Below are 23,590 nucleotides of genomic sequence, written 5' to 3'. Positions count from 1 at the left end.
GCTAAGCATGACCATAAGAGAAAAAATAGAAAAAAGCTGACCTGTTGCCTGTGAAAGACGAAGTATAAATATTTTGGCCTCTGCTCAGCGGTCATCAAAAGCAAAAAAAAAGTGACGAGTCACCTTCTCGCTTGAACACACAGCTTATATACCAATACAGTTATGAAAACGCGACTTATTTTTGGGACACAGTGCGTGGTAGCGATGCTAGCGGCCGGAGACAGGAAACTGGCAGGTGTCTAAGGTATCTTAGTATATAATGCTTAGTATATATGCAACAAAACACAATTGCGTTCACACCTATGGTGCTGTAGTACGATCTACGCGTCGGAGCGAGGGTTTGGAGGAGGCGCCAAGTTCAGAGCTCTGTACCAAAAACTTCTCATGGGCAAGATAGGAGTTTTCATAACTGTATTCGTATCTAAGCTGTGCTTGAACATTAGAAATGTGACCGCAGCTTCCAAGTCTCCATCCGTTTTTTCTGGTTCACGGGTGATGTTGTTATGACGTTATAACTGTATGCTGATGCTGTTATAACTGTAGTGATAGTGCTCAAGAGGTGAATATTTTGATTAATTATTTGAGTATTTTCTAGCAATCAAATCAATTTTTAGGGCCACCTGGAACTGGTAAGACACTTCTAGCAAAGGCTACGGCTGGCGAAGCTAACGTTCCATTTATAACTGTTTCCGGTTCAGAATTTTTGGAAATGTTTGTTGGTGTTGGTCCATCTAGGGTAAGTCATTTTATTTAAATGTCTTGATGCATATCATATTGTTTTCATAATTGGCTGAGGTGTGTATACAGGTCTGTCGCATTGTTGGCAGTGCATAAGCGTTTATAGTTGGGGGTGATGGAAGAAAATTGAAAAAGTGAATTTTTATGTCATCATTTTATATTGAGAAATTCTCCCCTCCTCATTGACCTCTTTCTCTGTGTGTTTTTGCGCAGACATTTTTTTTTGAAAATCCATCCATATGATCTTAGGGTAAAAACTTTGTCTAGTTTCGGAACACGAAAATAATTTGTAATTTAGCCTGTCTATTTTAAAGGGGCCAGGTTTGGCAACTAAGGTTAATAAAGATATGACAATTATTATAGCTGGGTTTAGTTTTATCTCTTTAACGTTGAGGTGACATGAATTTATGCCAACAGAACACCATTGAAAATCTAAGTACATTTTATATGTTTTCTTCTAGCTTGGAGGTTAAATATGTTAATTATTCTTATCGGCTATGTTATGCCAGTTGGAGAAGTCCAAAAAGTATTTTGATCCTTACGATTTGAAAATGTACATATGTCACCTTCCTGGTAGAACATGCAGTTATAAATATGAAGGGGGGGGGGGGGTAATTTCATGTGGAAAGTAGTGCGATAAATGGAATAAAGGGCTGGTGACAGGGTTCATGTTCATTCAAGCTTTCCACTACAATTAAACATTTTTTGCAAAACTAATATTGTCATATCTTTGCTTTTCCTATATTTAGCTCTGGGTTATGTAATTGCCTAGACCCGTGCAACATTAAACTGCCTTTTACTGTTTTAAATTATTTATATTCTTAACTTTTGACTGAGGCTATCCTCCCCCCCATAAAAAAATCAGACTAATGGATGTGATGCTGTTAATTAGAATTTATGTTTATAAACTTTTCCCCATAGGTATTGAATATCTATCAGTAAAAAAGAAAAAAGAAAAGAAAATATCCATTGCTTAGTTTCGAATATATTTACCATTGTCAAGATAAATAGGACAACCTATATATCGCATACTACGTCTTTTCTAATTATTTTCCGTGTATAATAGATTTTCTGGCCCCGTCTCCCACTCCTGAAATGTTATTATTTGTATTATGATTTCTTAAATGTACTGTATTCTTCATGTGGTATTCGTATCCCCTCCCACTCCCCTCGAGAAAAAATGACCGCATAAGATTTATTCTCTGACAGAGGAAAGTTAAGCAGGCTAGATTTTATAATAAGATTATACAAATAAGGAAAAAATATGATTGTGGACGTTTCCTTCCTAAAACGGTATTCATTATATCAAGGAAAGTATTTCTTTTTTTGTAAAGAACAGGGTCACTTGTGAATAAAAGGAAAAGAATTTAACCTAAATTTGGGTCTAACAAGTGAATCTGAAGTCTATCAATTTATTCCAAAATATATTGTCTTTGCCAAGAATAAAGCCTGCGTTTGATATTTTTATAAATTTAGAGGAGATTGAAAATGTCGTTTCGAATAATTGGCCATTATTTTTAGCATGCCATTTATTACGTTATGATGTACTTTAAAATTATATTTTCCTAATATAATAATTCAAAATATTAGTAGTAAATAAAAGAAAAAGAGAGAAAAGGATTCTAATAGTGAAAAAGACAAAATTTCGTAGAACGAGCTAAAAATACAGGATTTATTTATTTAACAAATAGTGTTGCAAAATTTACATTATATATGTAAAAATATGGTATTTATTTATTATTTTATATTTTTAGCTGCATACTGGATATCCAAGAAAAACGACAAGAAACTTATTTGGTATGGTAGTTCTACACACAACACATTCACAAAACAATATATTCCTCTCAATTACCTTCCACCCACCAAAACCAATTACTGAAAGGATAAACGGTTGAAAAAAAATCAATAATATAAACCTAGACATTTAAATACTTTCAATCTGTATCTTTATTCGAGCAATACATTGCACTAATTTAGCATCTTTATATCCTACTGCAACCGATTAACTCAAATCAAACTTACTTTTTGGAAATTAATGCTGACACAAAAAAAAGCAAAGAGAGAGAGAAAACTCTCACGACGATGAAAACAAACAAAAAGAAGTGACGCGGATATTCTGCCTCTATGAAGCAAGGTGTTTTCAACGTTGATAAAACAGCGATTAAAACTAAAATAACCTAAAATCAAATAAAATCCAAAACCAAGAAATAAAAACAACAAGAATCTATATCTATAAGTGCTTATGGCTTATTTTAGTTTTTATCGCTGTTTTTTTAGAGTTGAAGACGCTTCGATTTGTCTTTTTCGTCCCGTTTGTTTTTTCGTAGTGAAAATTCTCTCTGTTTCTTTCTCGCCTTCTCTTTGTGTTTTTTGTCATGGATGGCCGGTTTGGCTTGAGATCTTTTATGACACAATCAAGTTAACACGATCCAAATGCATTTGTTGTGATACCAAGAAATGTGTGTCAAAATTAAAAAAAAAGAAAAATATTAACAGTAAATAGGAAACTAAGAGAGGAAAAGTATCTATTTAGAAAAAAGACAAAATTTTCTTAGAATAGACTAAAAATATAGCAAAAATAAGCCAAAAAGTGTTAAAACTGGGTTACAAAATTGACATTATGTACGCACACAATACAATACTCTATGTGTAGGTGCATGCTGGATTTCCATAAAAAGAAGACATAAAAACGTGTTTGAACGTGTTGAACCTCCATAAACAACGACTCCATAAAATGACGCGTGGCTCTCGATTCTCATCCACCCATCTAAACCAACCTCTAAAACGAGAAATGATAGAAGAAGAAAATTATTATCTGTAAATAATAGACGAAAAGAAGACATCAGAAAAAAAAATGATAGCCAGTAAATAATAGGCGTACAAACTTGACGATCGAAGAAGAAAATAATAGTCAGTAAATAATAGAAGTTAGAAAAATAATAGTCGATAAATAATAGTTGTTAGAAAAAAATAGTAGCTGGTATGTAATAGACGATAGAAAAAAATAATAGCCGGTGTATAATAGACGTAAAAACTAGATGATAGAAGAAGAAAAACAATAGTTGGTAAATAATAAACGAAAAAAAGACATTAGGAAAAAAAATGATAGCCGGTAAATAATAGACGGAAAAACTAGACGAAAGAAGAAGAAAAATCAGTCAGTAAATAATAGACACAAAAATGACTTTAGAAAAAAATGGTTGCCGGTAAATAATAGACGTAAAAACAAGACGATTGAAAAAGAAAAATAATAGTTGGTAAATAATAGACGTTAGAAAAAAAAATAATAGACGTAAAAACTAGACGATGGAAGAAGAAAAATGATAGTCGGTAAATAATAGACAATAAGTAGTAGACGTAAAAAAAAGACGTTAGAATAAAAATAATCAGCAATAAAACCTGGAAATTTTACTGCTTTCATTCTTTATGTTTACTCAAACAATATTTACTACACCAATTCAAATAGTTATTTTCCCTATTGCTCGCAAAATATTCAGTTCAATTCGAACTTTTGCAGCTCATGCTAGCACAATCAAGTTAATAGGATCCAAATACATTTCTTTGCATAACTACATACAATAATCAGCTTACATTCCCACAACTCGAAGGTATCCCACTATAACAAACCGACCTAATAAGAAAACTTGCAATGTTTTGATCTTATATCTGGTGTCATCGTTTAGAAGCAATGCCCTTTATATTCGCAATAAGTATATTTGTTTAAATACAAGTAAAGAACTAAATATTAAACACAGCAGAATAACAAACTGTTGAATATTTTGTCTGTATTTTAGCGTTGAAGAAGGGAATCCAAAGAGAATGAAAAGAACCAAAAATGAAACCAGTTTAAATACAAGCAAAGAAGTAAATATTAAACACAGGAGAAGGACAAACTTTTGAATATTTTGTCTGTATCTTAGTGTTGAAGAAGGAAATCCAAAGAGAATGAAAAGAACCAAAAATGAAACCAGTAGGTGTAATAATTGCTAAAAGTTCAAACCAAGAAAGAAGGATATTAGTTACTCCTATTACAGCACAGACTCGACGTGGAAGATGCCTTGTTGTCATAGAGGCAACACTTTAGTTTGTTTGTTCATTTTCTTCCTAGTTGTTGTAGACCTATTTTGTTCAAGCCTTACTTCCTTGTTTTGGTCAGGTAGGCCCGATCGGCTTAAAAATTTTTTGTTTAAATATTTTTGCCAAAATCTAAAATTTAATTTCGAATCCCTTAAAGCAATTGACTGCTAACCAGTTTTTTGCCCATTTGAATTTGACGTGTTTGATTTCCCACCAAGATTTTGTTGCTGTTTTGGAGGCTTCTTCTTTTCCGTAGCCTCGATGAATATTGTGAGGCTATTTTGTTCGGTCTGGCGCTAGTTGGAGCAGCTAGCAGAAATTATAGGTCTGTAAGTATCCATATCTTGCGGGGTTGACGGCGGCTGCCGTGCACTCGTTCTTTGAATGTGATTTGGTAGCTGGCTGGCTGAAATTCGTTGAACGTGATCAGCGGAGCTGTTGACTTTTGATTTGGTCTAGGTTGGTGCGAAAGCAACGGAAGAGTCCAAAAGCAACGGAAGAGTCCAAAAGCAACGGAAGAGTCCAAAAGCAACGGAAGAGTCCAAAAGCAACGGAAGAGCCCAAAAGCAACGGAAGAGTCCAAAAGCAACGGAAAAATTATGGAGGTTTTCATTCGATTCTCGATCTGCGTAAGTTATCCTTGCTATACGGCTGGTGGATTTTGTTTCAAAAATGGAGATTCTTTATCATCATCAGCCTTTATTGTCGAAGTTTCATTGGAGTATAAAGCAGTGGGCATTATTTATTTTTTAGACAAAGAGTCGGGCGTTCAAAGATTTTGACAATGGCTTGCTTCTCCTGATTGGTAGTAGGCTCTTGAATCTGGAACTAGCTAAGCCATGTCTTCACCTGAACCATCTGGAGCGATTAATGTTAGGAGTTAGGAGACTACCTAGGGAGACAAAGGAATCACCATTTTCAACTGGCTCGCAATTAATTGTTACATATATTTGATGAAATCCATATTTGAAAGTTGTTTAATCCAAATAAGTTTGATACACATGATACAATACACTGTGATGCGCTTTAATTACATTTTAACAGATGTTTAATAAGATTTAATGCACGTGAGAAAATACAAAAATAAACCATAGACGGTTTTTCGCCAGGTGATCGATGCATTAAAATTGCCATCTTATTTTATTTTGAGTCTTCCCAAATGTTTATTTTATGATTTTAATCCTTCTGGCTTCTCAATGTTTCCTTTACGTCCAGTAATAGGTAGAAGGATGCAATGTCATTTTGAGAAACCGTCTGTGAACAATGCTTGCGATTTGCTGGGCTGATTTGGTACCCAGCAGCGGGATCAGGCTTCCCACCAAGCAACATAAAATAACCGACAAATTATGCCTTGGAAGGTGGTGATACTGGGGTAACCTAAATATAATGAGGCAAGGACGACTTCCCTGTGACGTCTTGGGCTGGACCCCTCGGACCCTCGGCAAGAGTGGTAGGCAACGGATCACTGTTGTTAGTTCCCTTGAAGATGAGGCAAGAACAGTAGGATCACCTGTCAATGAGCTGTGGTCTCTGGCTGAGGATCGTCTGACATGGACGTCAACAATTGCTGCCCTTATACACCACTAGGCATCTGACGATTTACGTCTGAAAGATCGCACGAAAATTCAGCTCCACCGCTAGTACAGACGTTTTTAGTTCCATAAAAGCCTAGGTCTGTAAAAAAATTTTGTTTTCAGGTCAGAGACATGTTCTCGATGGCCCGTGACAATGCTCCTTGTATCCTCTTCATTGATGAAATTGATGCAGTCGGGCGCAAACGAGGTGGGAGGAGTTTTGGTGGGCATTCAGAACAAGAGAACACACTGAATCAGTTGCTCGTCGAAATGGATGGTGAGTCATCTTCATGATAGCTCAATTAGAATATAGATAAGTTGTATCATAATTGTATCTTTTTGCAATCTGTTCTGTTTCGGGAGTGCAACCTCTGCTATTAGCCAATGATTTGTTATCTGTCAGCCTTGCTTATTTTTGTTGCCGTAAATGTTTTTATTTATTTCCCTGTATGTCAGTGTGACAGCAAAGTTCAAAATTGTATTTTTTTTTTTTTACCTTAAAATCTTATCACAGTCTAATGAGGCTTGTCCTTTCTTTAGGAATTCTATTTATTTCTTAGTTTTTCACTCAGCCACGATTTTGTGTAATTTCGTTTGTTTGTCTTTTCGTTCCTTTTTTGTTGTTGTTTTTACTCTGTTTTTTTTTTATTTTTTTTTTTACAATTTTTTAGTTTGCCAAAAAGGAAAAAAATTATTAGATTTATTGCTTAGCCTTGATCTCCTTTTTTACCATGTTCTTTACTCGTCAGTTTATCCATTTGGCACGTTTTGAGCAATTTTGCCATTTTATACTTTTTTTCTTTCTTGTTGTTCTTACTCAACTTCTTTTCTTCTTTACAATTTAAATAGCGGGTAAAAATAAACTGTTAACGTTATTATTTCTAAAAAAGAGTTCAGAATGTAAGAATGAGTTTGAAAATTAATGTTAAGAGGACTAAGTTGCTAAGAACGAGAATAATGAAGGGGAAATGGCTATAATGGGTAAGGAGAAGATCGATCATGTGGACTGCATACGATCATGTGGACCGCGTTTTATTTGGTCTTGTTTCAGTCTACTTTCAGTCCTGTTTCCATAATAGCTTTTTTTTACGTATTTAGTAAGCTCAAAGCCGTTTTATTTGCGATATCCCGTAACGGACTGTACCATTTTCCGTAACTAGATCCCGAAAATCGAAACTTGTTTGTCTAGGTAGTTTCCCCCTTGTTTCATAAAAATGGCGTCAGAAAATATTTATTTGGTGGATATGGATGAAGACTTCTTTAATTTTGTTAATTTATTAGCCCAAGTGCAAGGTTAGTAATCTGAAAAAGCTGTAGCCCAAACTGAAACTATCTTTTCTCAAATAAAACGCGGCTTTATTGCTTACCTTACTGCTTATTGCTCACCCTACTGCTTGCCTTACTACTTACTGCTTAACTTACTGCTTATTGCTTACCTTACTGCTTACTACTTTCCTTACTGCTTATTGCCTACCTTACCGTTTATTACTTACCTTACTGTTTGCTGCCTACCTTACTGCTTAATGGATACCCTACTGCTTACCTTACTGTTTAATGCTTACCTTATTGCTTATTGCTTACTGTATATTGCGTACCTTACTGCTTACCTGACTCCTTATTGCTTACCTTACTGCTTACCTTACTGCCTATTGCTTATCTTACTGCTTACCTTGCTGCTTATTGCTTACCTTACTGCTTACTGCTTAGTTGTATTATTTGTAAAGATGGAGGATGTAGTGAAGATTGGTAGTGAAGATGGAGGATGTAGTGAAGAAAGGTTTGGAAGAATGGGAAGATAAGACTGCACACCAAGATTAGATTATTTCGTGCTACTGTGATGACAGCGGTCAAGTATGGCAATAAAGCGTGGGCGCTCTGAATGGTAGATGAGGGTTTATTAAATGTTTTCCAGAGGAACCATCTACGGCCAGTTTTGGGTCTCCGTCTGACTGACCGTACAGTAAGTTTTACGGAAAACGTGGTTTTTATCCGCTTTCTAGTGCCATAATGATAAAAAGGTTGAGGTGGCTAGGACACGTTCTGTGGATGAAGCATGACAGATTGCCGAAGATCGTCATTTCCGGCCATCCATTGAGGGCCAAACGAATAACAGGCCATCCCTGAAGGGGGTAGAAAGAGATAGTAAGAAAGTATTTGAATAGATTTGGATAGAGGAGGAGCTTGCACAATTGTATTGGCCTCAGGCGGCTTGGTGCTGTAAGATGTTATCAGTAGAAGTTGGTAGTATTTCTGAAAAATGAGTACAAGGTTTTTACTTTTATTTTGTCTTTTGTTGTAATTTCACAGTAGAAATTTTTTTTTTCTTTATTTTAGTGTTATTTTTACATTTTCATATTTTTTTTTTTACATGTTTTTATACTAATTCACATTTTGTATTACATTTTTAATTGACATTTCAATGTTAGTTTAGAGACCAATCCATGAAGTCTTGGGCCTCACCTATTGTAAGGAAGATAAGATATGATTTCAAAAAATGCCATAAGTCCAAATGGGCCAAATATGCACTTCAGAGTCAAAACTTAAGAACAAGCATAACACACAAACAAAACAAATAAGATTGGTCACAACAAATGTTGTGATTTGGTCACAACAAATACAAGTTACATATACAAAAAGATTGGTGACCATTAAAACTGACAGAACTTATGATATGAAGGAATTAAACCTTCCTGTCACGGAAATTCCCCTTTATTGGCGAATCGAGTCCAATAATCCAAAAACACGATAATTCACTGAATTGATAACGCGAATGTCGAGTTTGTTCGAACGTAATGCTTTTCACAATGGAGTCAATCCGAGGCTGAATATAGTTGTCCTATACCCAACATTTACGTAAATTGCCTAATTTATTTGATTACATATGCATAGAATCGGAAAAGAATGTACGTCAAATTCATTTCAGTATGAACCCCCCCCCCTACCTGCGGAAAATATTCACTAAGCCTACATGTAAAATAACGGTAGTGTTTTTTAATTTGAAAAGTATTATTGAATAACGAACTCGGAGAGTTTACTGAAAAGTAATTTATAATTCTGGAATAGGAAGAATTCATGACTAACTAACCGGTTAATTGAATATCCACATAAAATGTGAATAATTTTACCTGAAAGGGCTTTTTATTATTCGTGTTGAAGGGTCTCTAATTTAATCAGTGCGAAAAGTATTCAAAGAGGACTGGGCGTTTTTATACCTAAACTTTTGCAAGCGCGTACTTAACAACTTCTTATAAAGTTTCTTTGGTCATCAGATGAACGGTGTAGCAATGTATAGAGGACAGATGCTTTCGGTTATATATATATATATATATATATATATATATATATATATATATATATATATATATATATATATATATATATATATATATATATATATATATATATATATAATATATATATATATATATATATATATATATATATATATATATATATATATATATATATATATATATATATATATATATATATACATTTATATATATACATATATATATTATACATTTGATGGTACAAATATGTCCCATCTGGCAACTCTGGTTCTCTGTATATATATATGGATATTGGTTTCTTCTAGGTTTCAATACCGCTTCAAATGTTGTTGTTTTGGCTGCCACAAATCGAATGGACATTCTTGATCCAGCCCTCCTCCGACCGGGTCGATTCGACCGACAAATTTATGTTCCTGCTCCTGATATCAAAGGACGGGCTTCCATATTTAAAGTTCATTTAAAGAATCTTAAAACAATGGTGAATAAAGACGAACTGTCTAGAAAAATGGCCGCTTTGACGCCTGGATTTACTGGTAATATGTTTTGCATTATTTGATTTAAACTGAAAATCTTGCCGAATTCGAAAGTTTAGTTACTACTATCGACTTTTGAAATTATCGTGTTAGCTGTTGTTGGTACTATTTTTGATTAGTAATATTATTATATTTAAAATTTTTTTGATAATATGATTTATGTTTTTTTTGTTATTGACCGTTGATACTATGATTGGTACAAAGTTATATTTTTCCTAGGTGGCTAGGGCTATTTCAAATAAACTTGATAACACTTCGACAGTGATTATTGTAATTTTGTTTTTTTTTTTTTATTTGTGGCGTTCAACAACGAATAATAATTATTTCTTATTACTATTTTATATAAATATTATATTATATTATTACTTCTTGTTATTTCAAGAAATTATCATTTCTTACTTCGTTAATTGAAAGGTTTCGTTTTGTAGCTAGAAAAATATTAATTTTATTTATTTATTAGAATAAATAAGTTTTGAAGATTGTGTCTTTTTTTCAAATAATTCGTTTTGCTGTCAAACAAAGCTCTAGAAAGCCTGATAAATATACCTGTTCAATTTTTTATTGTAATTAATGGCAATACTCTCTTTCGAACGCTGGGAAATTCCTAAAAAACTAATAACAATTTTAATAGAAATTAAATGGTACTTGCGCCACTGAAAATGCTATGCTGCTCGGCCGATTTATAATTCAAAATACGCTTGGCCAATATATTAAAACATAGATTTCAGCTATTTGGTGATTTAATACATTTGGTGATTTTAGATTGTTTGGTTTTTTAACTGTATCGTAGTTATTTTAAGTTTTTTAGGGGTAAATTTCTTAAATATGGAATTTCGGATTATGGTAGAATATTTCGGAGAAAGTTTGTCTAGAAGACAAAATGTTGGATAAAGTTATGATCAAACATTTATGCAAATACGTCTATTGTGCCTTTTTTTTCTTTAGCAAAACTGGATTTTTTATCATTGGTCGAATGTAGAGTAAAAGTAAAAAAAAAATGACAATAAAAAAAACATGCGCCAATTAGTGTTTTGCAATTCCATCAAAACGAATGCATTCTTTGCCCTCTGGGATCATCAAAGATCTATTCACGCAGGAAAACCAAATTTTTACAAGATTTTTCTGTTTGTTGTTAGAAAACTATGAAATTTACAGAGCGTTTTTACTTTTTTGTCAGTGTTGCCAGGTTGAACCGTAAGAATAAATAAGCAAAGTATATAAGCAAAATTTGATATCGCCTTTCTCCTTGACTCTTTCCATACGTAGCGCTTTTGCGCTATCTGTGAAAAGTTCGAAAATTTATAGTCTACTGATTCCCTTCTTCTTACAAATTTTCTTCTCGGAAATTCATTAGTATAAATCAATGGATATGGTGTCGAGAGAGCCGGTAGTTTTGTTTTATAATCGTCTTACAAATGTACTTATAGTGTCGTAAATCACTTCAGGATGTTTATTTAAATGGCCTTGGTATCCCCTTCCCCTTACAGTAAGATCTGCTTATGGCAATAAGTGGCATTGTCATCGTTGCTGCAGTACCTTCAAACTTAAATAAGGCCAGCTGTTTACTTTCAGTTTTTAAAACAATATTTTAATTTTTATAGACGTAGGTTTTTTTTAATTAAGGCGCTAATTTGAATGATTCTACAACCATGCAGAATTCATCCTCAACCGGTCGGAGGACCAACGGGGTCTTTCGACAACCACCTCTGCAGGACTTGCTGCCACAGATTTTTTTACAATGTTTCCCAGCGAGTGTGTCTTCTCTAGACATCGTATAAGCGTCACTTTCCTCCATCGTCGCTTTCCCTCTATTGTAGGGTGGACCAAGCACCAAATATCATAGGATAGTCTGCCACGCCAATGCGGACCATAGGACCCAATACCGCCACATATATATATATATATATATATATATATATATATATATATATATATATATATATATACATATATATATATATATATATATATATATATATATATACATATATACATATATATATATATATATACATATATACATATATATATATATATATATATATATATATATATATATATATATATATATATATATATATATATATATGGTTTTATAAATATAAAACCATATAAAATATAATATAAATTATAAAATAAAATTTATATATTATTATATATAAATATATAATGGTTTTATATAGTTTATATTCTGTAAAGCACCTTTTTTCCGTTATAAATTTCAACATCGATCTTTACCTTCATCAGTAGAACTTAATGGTTTCAATTCTTATTACAGGGGCTGACATTTCCAACGTTTGTAATGAAGCAGCCCTAATAGCAGCCCGAGATCTCCAAACTGAAATCAATCTGAAACACTTCGAACAAGCCATTGAGCGTGTTGTCGCCGGTATGGAAAAGAAAACAAATGTTCTCCAACCAGACGAAAAGAAAACGGTTGCTTACCACGAAGCTGGTCACGCAGTCGCTGGATGGTACTTAGAGCATGCCGATCCCTTACTAAAAGTAAGATACAAAAATCAGAATGTTTTAATTGATGTTTAATGTTTAATGTTTAATGTAACTAAATAATCATGTCCTTACAGTGTGTGTTTACAATTATAAAATTACAATAATATTAAAATTAGAAATAAGAGTAAAAATAAGAAAGAAAAAGTTGAAAAGGACACTTGATAAAGCACAATGGAATTTGAAATGAGTTTTGTTCGAACGAAAGGCGGTATTAATCCATGTTTGGATCTAGTGTTTACTTTCTTTGTAAAAAGAGGGTGGTTAGGTGGCTTTGATTTCTGTAGTGGCTAGAAAGAACGTAGATGTTGCTGATTATCATGGCTAGGAAGACTATAGATGCTGCTGATTTTCATTTACAGGCTATTTAATTTATAAAGTAGTTTTTGTGCTTTTGTCTGTTTAATATCTCTTATTAGAAAACGTAGTCTAAAAGTTTGTTTACTCATGTTATTTTTTGTTTCTGTAATGTTGATACTCAAATCTTTTTTAAAGGCGACTAGTTATCTTAGGGGTTTCAAATCACTAAATACATAGAAACTACGCAGATTATAGAACCACCAAAATATTCAGGATGTCAAAAATGTAAAGATCCCCCTCCCTTGACCTATCCGAGGTCTATTTATTCCTGAAAATCACGAGTTTTGAGATGTTACATTTGATTGTTTCAAAATTACATGAAGTTTTTAGAGCAATGCCACATTTTCATCAGTGTTGCCACGCTTTGCCTTGAAAATAAATAAGCAAATCTAATTAGTTGAATTTGACAACATCTTCTGTGCGTAAAAAAATAAAATGTTAACAATTTGTTTATTGTCGGACGAATGAACATTTCAAGGATTGCCAGAAGTTTCTTATTTTATGCAACATGTCACCAGCTTGTTTTTGCAGATTTATTCCCTATGTTTTTATTATTATTTTTTAATTATTGTATAGTTTTTATATTATTATTATGGTTGTATATTGCATATTGCATTATTATGTAATATTGCACATATTGCATTATTATATATATTGCAAAAAGTTTTTTTTTGAAGGGGGTGGGTCTACCAAAATCTAAGGGGCGGGGGGTGGTTCAATCCCCCTACCCCGTAGATACAGCCTTGGATGGAACATTTATTTATTAAAATCTTTAATAGATTCAAATTGGAGTGAAATTACAGAAAATTCATAGAAGAGTAAAAGCTGAATTTGTACTGAAAGTCAAAATGTAAGAGACACACAAATAGAATTATTAACAATGTTTTAAGTGAAAAGAAAGTTGAAACACTTTAAAATAAATTAAAATCTGATTTTTTGTGATAGTTACCTACAGTAGGCTTTATTTGTACCCCGCCCTCCCTCTACCACCAAAATCTGCATTCAAAATTAAATTTCAGATTTTCCTTCAGTTTTAAAGATATACTTGCTTCTGTTAGTTTCCTACTAGCCAGTTGAAACCGTCGGATTTAAACGTATTTATCCTTGGCATTTCAATGTGTTTCTCATTATTCAAAATTCTATTTTATTAAATTCATAGAAGCCAAACAGAATACGATATTTTTAGTGTATTTCAGCGTATTTGGATTTACTTATACGATAAATGGCTTGATAATGTATTAATTTATATAATTTATCATATATTATATTATGTACATGATTATTTATTTCAGACCATTCTTTAATCACGTCGTGATTCAAAACATAGTGTTTCTTTTTAGCTAATATATTTTTATATTATATTATAAAAAATTATATTAATTAAATTATATTATATTATATAATTTATTATATAATTTATAATTTATAAATAGTTTATAATTTGTATTTACAATACAAATTATATAATATATAATTTATTATTTATATTTATTATTTAAATTATATTATATTATATTAAAATTAAATATATTTTTAATATATTTTAATATTCAATATATTTTTCTTTTTTAATATTCTTGTATTTATTGAAAATTTCTATTTTAGCGTATATATCCGAGCAACTAAATAGTAAATATCCTCAGCTAAATCTTATAATTTTCGGGAAAACCTTGAAGATTCCTCTTTTTAACAAAAAGAAATACTCATTTACTTTTTCTCCAAAATTGCATTCTCATTGGAGAAAATACCCTCAAACAGCATTGTTCACTTTATCCCCTTCTAAGATTCAATTTCATTTCTCAACTGGCAAATTACCAGTTATATATTATATTTTTAATGTTTTTTAAACTAAAAACACGTTATGACCATTACTTATTAATAGGTCGTATGGTCACCCTCCTAATTTCAGATTACATATAATTTTGTAAATTTCATAACTAAAATATTAACACAGATTTCAAAAACTTTACCATATATGATTTGCCATAAATTTAGCCATAATTGCATATATAATAATTTGCCAGGCTCTGCTAGGCCTGACGTATGAGTCTACTGTAAAGCCGGAAACCACGAGAAAAGTAAAACAAAAATAAATGCAAAAATTAAAGTTCTTAAGCCGAACTGGCCAGACATGACAATAAACAACAAAGAGAGATAAAACTCTACAAAAAGAAAACTTCAAACGAGACGACGGCTAGTAGAAAGGAAAGCCTAAAGGTTTTTCAGTTGCTCTTTGATTCTCATTGAAGTAACTCACATAGCTGCTTTTCCCTATGTGGATAAGTAGCGACAATTGTACTTATTATTATTGGTGGTGGTTTTTATTTGTTTTTAGATTAGTTTTCTTTTAATTTTTTATCTTGTGCTGAGGACGCCTTGTTTGGATACAGGCGAAATATCCGCGTTGTTGTTTTAGTCTTTCCTCTCTACTGGCCGTCGTCTCGTTTGAAGTTTTCTTTTTGTAGAGTTATATATCTCTTTGTTATTTAAATTCAAAAATGAAAAAATAGATTGTATTAAAACACGAAACATTAGACAAATTACTCCATAATAAATACATAGCTTGATAAGCAAGACCCCCCCCCCCCTGCGTGGTAATTTGAATTAGTCTTGTCTATCTCTCTTCCTTTGTACATCAGACTTCCTTGGTTTTGCCAAGGCGTCCATTATTGTTTTCTTTCTTCTCAAGAACCTCACCCACCAGCTTCAGGCAGGCTTTGGCAAGCAACACTGGAGGGAAGAGTCACCCACCATTTACTAGCCATTAGCGGCAAGTGACAATTGACCTTGAGAACCGGTACTAACGAGAAAAGTTCTTCCTCCTACTTCGAATTGCTACTCAAGGGATTGACTCACCCCCTCAAGTCCAGGGGGATTTACCCACCCTCCGCAATTCCAGGGACATTGACCCACCCCCCGCAATTCCAGGGATATTGACCCACCCTCCGCAATTCCAGGGACATTGACCCACCCCCTTACATTATTTTAAAAGCCATTATTGACTTCAGTCCATCTAGTCTAGGCAATGTAATACTGTGAATCTTGTTCAGCCACTGGTAAGGATATCTATTGGCTGAACAGTGAATGAAATTAGCAGTAGTAGGCTCCCATTTGCGCCGACTACTCTCAGGGGCACCATGAGAAGACTGTCACTACTACCTTTTTCACAACTTTAGATTGAATGGATTTGATTTTTATTTGTAAAACTAAATTACACAGTGATGTGTTGATTGCGTATGCAGAAAATGGATCTATAAGACCCCCCAATTCGTTTCTTTTAGTCGGTGAAAAGAAAACGGTACGTAAAATTGGTTCGACAAGTTCCGTCGTTTTAAAGAAATTTTGATCACTGTTTGGTAAAGTTTGCCCCCCTCCACCTATATTTAAGCTAATAATACTTCTGTTTGTGTATAGAACGCAATCATTAAATTTATTTTTATTGTATCAGTAAATCATATTATGTAATTGTATGTATAATTCATGATCTCATTTATGAACTCTACTACTACTATTGCTGCTTACTATTTACTTACTATTTACCACTACTATCACTAACAAGAGCTCACTGCAGCACCAAGCCGTTTATGGCCAACACAGTTAAGCACGCTCCACCTCCATCCCAACCTATCTAACCCTCCCTCTCAATACCCTCCCAAATAGTTCAAATTCCCTTAAATCTTTCCTTAGGACCTCCTCCCACATGGTTCAGGGACGACCTGCTTTACGTTTGGTGTTAGAGGGTTGGCTGAAAAGGATGATCTTTGGCAATCTGTCTACCTTTTTCGGCAGAACGTGTCCTAGCCATCTGAAGCTTTTTCTCATTACAGCCCTAGAAAGCGAAATCGAACCATATTTTTCTTACAGCTTACTGTTTAAAATACGGTCAGTCAGACGGGTATCCAAAACAATCCATAAACAATTCTCCGGAAAACATCCAGCAAATCCTCCTCCGTCTTTCGGAATACCCATGTTTCAGCAGTTTACTCGGCCATTATCATCACTGTAGCTTCAAATTTTCTTATATTCATTCACAGACTTATGTTCCTATTCTTCCAAACTTTTTCGACTGTAAGAAAACAGTCAATGGCTATTTTAATTTTTTAGTAAAATAAATATTTATAGTAAAATAAAATAATTACTCGAAATATTTTACTCAATAAAATGGCTGTTTACTCAAACATATACATTTGATTTAAGGTATCAATCATCCCTCGGGGCAAAGGCCTGGGCTATGCACAATACCTCCCTAAGGAACAGTATCTCTATTCAAAGGAACAGTTATTTGACAGGATGTGTATGACACTCGGTGGCCGAGTTTCAGAAGAATTGTTCTTTGGACGAATAACGACAGGTGCTCAAGATGATTTGAAGAAAGTGACGCAAAGCGCTTATGCTCAGGTATTTCTTCTTCTTCTTCTGCCTTATCTATTTATATTTGTTGTAGAGTTTGCTAGTGCCAAAATCCTACTTAGTGAGCTCGAACATTCCAAGATTACTTATTTGATAAGCCCGATTAGTTAAACTTAGTGTTTCCAGAGACGCAAATGACGTTTGAGGTTAGGATTATTGCTTGATCTGGCCTGGGTTAGTTATTCGATAGCGTTATAGCTACTAACCCTGGAAAGTGTGAGTGACGCCATATCTATATATATAAAAATAAGTTGTCTGTCTGTGTGTCTGTCTGTGGATCAGGTGACGTCATGTTTCTGTGTTGACTGACGTCATGAAATTAGTTGTCGTCATTTTTGCTTTGACGGTGACGTCATTCAAGATATTTAAGACATATGTTCACGTAGAAATCTATTAATGTTTAAGTTTACAATGACTGATGAACTTACCATGGCAAAAGCCGATGAAGATGCTCAAAGAGTCTATGCCAAAAAACGCAAAAGAACAGCAAGGAAACAGGCTTGAGGCTGATAGAGAAAAAAAGAACAGAAAGCGTGCCGAGGAACTACCAGAGCAACGCGGAAGCAGACTTGCTGCTAAAAGAGAAAGTGAAAAAAGAAGGCGTGCCGAGGAATTACAAGAACAGCAAAATTATCCTTGTTTGGGAAATAGCTCCAATATTTTTATTTGTTACGCATTCCCATGGCAATTTTTCAAGTTTTCCAAAGTGATAAATGAACACATTGTTTGACCATGGGCTCGCAGGGCAGCATTTTTTTCTTTGCCAATAGGCCAGTTTTGGATCAGATTTTATTGGTCCTATTTGCGTTAATGTCAACAAATATGTCATTACAATTTCCTGCTTTTCGAGGCTTTTTATTTTAATAGGCTTTTTTTTAGAGGCTTTAAGAGGCAATGCTTGAGTGAGAGGCTTTTTTTGAGCCTATCACTCAGAACAATTGTTTACTAGATACGTCGGAATATTCAGCTCGTTTGTTGAAAATAAATCGTTTTTAAATTTATAAAAGTGACTAAATGTTGGTGACTAAATGGAGATTTCAGAAAAATGCCTTTTATGTGGTGAAAATTCAAGAAGCATTGTTGTTTTTTAGCATCTCAATTAAGATGCTTTGTTTTTGACTTGACTCTTTATTTTTTTTTAAAGTGGTGGTATGGCAGTTTTTTCTTTTTTTTTCATACAATGTGCATGAGCTGTTTTATGTCAGAAAATACAGCTGTATGGACCCAGGGTAGACAAATTAATCTATAAAGGACGAAAGAGGGCGTGGGCCTTTGTGAGATCTATGAGCTTTAATCCCAGGCCGCCAGCTAAGGTTTTTTTTCCAGTGTTCTCTGTTATTTCAAGTTACCTACGGGAATCGTACTATTTTTAACAAACAAGATAAAAAAATAATAATAAAATGAAATAATAATAAAAATGTGCCTTTTTAACTTCGTGCTCGTTAAAATGATAGGCCAATATTACGGTGTACATGGGTAAGGCCAACAGCATTGGTTATAATGAACAACATATCTCCATCTTCTGTGCTGATTGTGGCTTATAATACCTGTATGTAAGGGAGATGAGGTAATTCTTCCCCACCCGAGATTGGCATGGAAAAAAAACGTTAACTGAGGGACAAGTTTCCTGTATTGGTTATAACTAGATTTTTGTACGTATAGGATTGTAGCAGTCTTTTATCGCTGCTGTTCTCCTTCTCCATACCTAATCGGCCATAAACCTGGATATTAAAGTCCCCGAGTACAAATCGAACCTGGTTCCATCTTGGATTAAAATCAGACTGTCATCAAGCCATGGTTAACTGGAGAAAAGGCCAAGACAGATAGTCTGAGTGAGAGGCAAAGCTGGTATGAACTTTCTTCAGGATTATAAAAAAAACATTAAGTAATTTTCACTTGTTGATAGATAGTCTATCGTCCATCAATCCTAGGGCAGAATTAAGGTAGATAGCCATAGAATTGAGGAATGAACCTGGAACCTGGATAGTCATGGAACCTGGGCTTTTGTCGATTTGTCCCTGGAACTGTTTCTGAACTATCAAAGCGGCTTTCTCTATAGAGTTCATCTGCCTTTGCCTGTAATCAATTTATACATATGCATGTTTGGTCTACAGGGACATCTTTTATGCACTATTGGATTTGGCTGACACTGATTACTGCCAAAATAGACAAGACACTATAGTTTGTCTTTTCGTGTTAATGTTTGCGTCGTGCAGACATCGTATGATTTGTAATTCTTTTCTACTTTTTCTTTTACAATGGATCTATTTGTCAACATAACTTCCGTCAAGGGGTAACATCAAAATAAGAAAGGGTAACCTACATAGGAATGTCTCTACGAAACAGGGGTTGACGCAATAGCTAAGGAGCAGAGCAATTACACTCTCTCAATTAGGTGTTATAAGTTAGAGTTAGGCAGGCAACACATTGTAATTTTAAGGCTACCAGCATATCCCTTGATTCAGTGGTGATCGAAATAGTAGAGATCTTCAGGTATTTCTCATTGATCAATATACATGGCCTGGGCTGCATCTAGTGGGGGGGGGGCTACCCAGTTTGAACATCCCTCTCGAAATGTGTTTATGTATACACAACTAGCAAAAATACATGTAAACAAATTTATGTTGCGCTTTGTTGAAAAAAAAAGGTTATGCACTTCTCCCGATTTTACATTTTAGACTATTTTCTTTGAAGAAATCAAGAGACCTTGAAATCTTGAAGGAAGCTAGGTTTAGCCCATAAAGTGGACGTGGCAGTAATCCCCACGGAAATTCTCTCAGAACTTTTTATTTTTGTAACATATGCAGAGTGGTGAGACGTAGTACTAATAGAAGAGGATTCCACGATGGAGCTTTCCTGGGCTTTTTTTTTTTTTTTTTTTTTTTTTTTTTTTTTTTTTTTTTTTTTTTTTTTTTTTTTTTTTTTTTATAGCTAATTCTACTTTCATTTTCCTCGAAATTTCTGTATGACAGACTCCTGGGACAGTTTTTAAACATCTTAAAAAGTCTACTGGTATAATCCATTCAGAGTTCTATGAAGCGGTTGGCACTACCTTGTTGACAGAAATTCTGTTTTCGTTTTTTTTTAAATGCCTCTCGCACAAAAGACAGACGACATTGATTCATTACCTAAGAAACCGTCATTCAGCTTATGTCTATAGCATATGTTGTGTAGCCCTGGAAGTGGTCCAAAAGTTACCTCAATCACTGTATGGCATTCAGGTAATTACTTTAATTACCTGAAGCCAGAAACTTTTCTTTTTTCCTGGACCCCAATATCTTAGAACCCGAAGGTGTGAAACTGCACAATCAGAGCCAGAATCACATATTGAGAAAACAATAATGATAGTCATCGCCAAAATCAGACTAAACGCTAAGGCCGTATTTAGTGTTTGTGTGTGGAAGGAGGGGTATCAGGTTAGCACCTCCCCCCACTCGCTGGAATTTTTCTCCGACTAGTAATAACGTAACAAAAGTTTTTTTGTAGGTATTCTCGTAAGGGGTACTCAAAAGCATTCTGGATTTAGGTCTCTGGTTTTGGGTACATGTAAAATAGTGTCACCCTAGGCATGCTGTAAGTGATGGTGATAAAGAATTTCTTTCGTAATGTGGTTTTTGTTTTATGGTCTGGTTGTTGTGACGTCCATTCATAGCAGTGTGTTGTCCCTTCTAATGTATAGAATTCAAAAGAGTTTCCTTTTGCTATTAAGGATCAAAGAAAATTGTTATTTGCAAACATCCTGTCAGGAAGAATTACCAACTGAGGTAATTTAATATCTAGCCCAAAGGTTAAGTAGCTAGGAATTCTATAAGTGAATGGAGACGTTAAAATTTATTATGGTGTGTAGGCGTCGGGCTATTAAAAAGTTTTTTTTTGCCATTTCTGGTTATTTGGTTTTTTGATTTGTCTTTTATTCTGAGGTTTCTCAATTTTTAGTAATGCGTAAAAATTGTCCAAAATCTATAATGGTTCTTTGACATTACGCGTGGAACTTTAATACTAGTCTAACTTAAGACTACGCTACGTTGTGTCATCATACGGAGCAAATTGTGTCTTAACGTAGGTAGTGCCAAGTAGACTGGAGTTCTACTTAGAATTCTATGTTGAGCAAGTTAATGCTACGTTATGGAAAAAATAATATTACAGGAACAAAAATAGTGTTTGGATGAGTAATTAATAAATTTTGAAAATTAATTTATAAATATTTAGTTGAAAGCCTTTCATTTCGCCTTTTCATTACATACCATCGAGCTTGAATCCCCATCTACATTCTTAATTTTTGAATATTTTGCTTGTGATGATTTCCCTCCCCCTACAAAAACATTCCGAATTCTTACCTGTAACAAATACTGTATATAAACAATGGACAAATTGCGTAAATTAAAGCCCTTTTCCTAGGGACTGTGGTAAGTTGTGTCATCCCAACAGGCATATTTATTGAATCTTACAACTATGCCGAATCAAATAGCTATATCAAAATTTTGATCAAATGTCTTTGGGCGGAAAAGGAGCGTGAGAGGGAGGCTAGTTGCCGTCCAATCTTTTTGGTCTCTTAAAAAGCAACTAGAACTTTTGATTTCTGCCTAGATGAACCCTCTCAATTTTTTGGGACCATTGGCTCGATGCAATCACCCCTAAAAAAAAAAAAAAAAAAAGCTTTCGTCATCTTTCTTCAAGCAAAAAATATCAAAGTTTACATTTTTATAGATAGGAGCTTGAAACCTGTGCAGTAGTGTTTTCTGATGTGTTAAATTTGATGGTGCGATTTTCATTTGGATCGTTTTACTTTTTGGGATGTTCCTCTCCCCCCTCTTTCGAAAATCAGACAAATTTTCTCATGCTCGTAGCTTATGATGGGTAGCACTAAACTTAATGAATTTGTATATTTTGAATCAGCATAAAAAGCAAATTTTTTTGATGGATCGATTTTTATCAAAATTCTGTTTTTTAGAGTTTCGGCTTCTTTTGGGCTGAGTCATTCCTTATTTACAGTTCGTTACCATGAACTGTTTGATCATGCAAATTTTCTCAGGCTTGTAATTTTTGATGGGTTATATAATATTAATGGATTTCGAATATTTGAAATCAGTTTAAATTTGAATGCTTTTGATCTGTCAATTGGCATCAAAATTCCCTTTTTTGAGAGTTTCGGTTATTATTGGGCCGTGCTGCTCCTTACTTATAGTTCTTTACCATGAACTGCTTGATAGGGGGGAGGTCCTTGGAGAGCATCTTTTCCTGTGTTTGTTAAAGCACTGTCTTGTTTTTAAATAACTGGTATATGTTCTTCTGTTTAGGTTGCACATTTTGGTATGAATGAGAAGGTAGGGTATGTCAGTTTTGACATGCCTCAACAAGGGGAAATGGTCATGGAAAAACCCTATTCTGAAGCGACGTCACAATTAATTGACAATGAAGTCAGAGGTTTAATAGATGGAGCATATAAGCACTGTAAAAATTTGTTGACTAACCGTCAAGAAGAAGTTAAGAAGGTCAGTAATTTTTTCAAGTCTAAATTTTTCCTTTTTTCTGTGACTAATATTTAATTTTTTTAATTATTATGCATTACTTTTTTTTTCAAGAAATATTTACCATCTTCCTGGTAAATATTATTTACCTGGTAAATATTCCTGGTAATTATTCCTGGTAAATATTGAAAATATTTACCATCTTCACAATCTTCCAAGCGTTCTGCAGGATGATCTCTTTCATCATGGGGCACTTCAATGGTGTATTAAAATTATGAAAATTAAGCGAAAATAGTTTTATTTTGTTCCAAAATCTCTTTTTGTTTACTGTAAGTTCCTTTCCTTCGAATTTACTCAGTAACTGGGGCACAAATTTGGGAGGGCAAGGTGTATCCCCTATGGGTCTTGAAAAATAACTGCTCCTTTTTTATTTTAAAAATTACAAAACTAAAATCTCCCCCCTGGATTTTGTAAAAAAGAACTTGAATCTTAATAAAAAATGTAATTGAATAAAATTCCTTACCCGTCCCCGCCCCATAAATTTGTGAATTGACGCTCTTGCTGACTAATACCCCAAAGTTCGCTTAAATGAAAAGCCTTATGTTTTCACCATCTTACACAACAATATA

The 23,590-nt window shown here is 33.8% G+C and overlaps 1 protein-coding gene across 1 annotated transcript in view; it reads left to right on the top strand.

Annotated features, from left to right (window-relative positions):
- Positions 1–23,590, top strand: part of LOC136028017 (mitochondrial inner membrane m-AAA protease component AFG3L2-like) — a 98,922-nt gene that overhangs the window by 59,603 nt on the left and 15,729 nt on the right. The window contains exons 6-11 of the mRNA XM_065705570.1: positions 615–736; positions 6,513–6,666; positions 9,988–10,215; positions 12,494–12,720; positions 17,281–17,481; positions 22,791–22,985. Coding sequence (XP_065561642.1) covers positions 615–736; positions 6,513–6,666; positions 9,988–10,215; positions 12,494–12,720; positions 17,281–17,481; positions 22,791–22,985 — 1,127 coding nt within the window. The remainder of the gene's footprint in view (positions 1–614; positions 737–6,512; positions 6,667–9,987; positions 10,216–12,493; positions 12,721–17,280; positions 17,482–22,790; positions 22,986–23,590) is intronic.

The sequence above is a fragment of the Artemia franciscana genome, chromosome 6 (assembly GCF_032884065.1).
Source record: "Artemia franciscana chromosome 6, ASM3288406v1, whole genome shotgun sequence".
In the NCBI taxonomy this organism is placed as follows: Eukaryota; Metazoa; Arthropoda; class Branchiopoda; order Anostraca; family Artemiidae; genus Artemia; species Artemia franciscana.
Note: the sequence above shows the minus strand (reverse complement) of the source record. Positions and strands in the feature narration are given on the sequence as shown.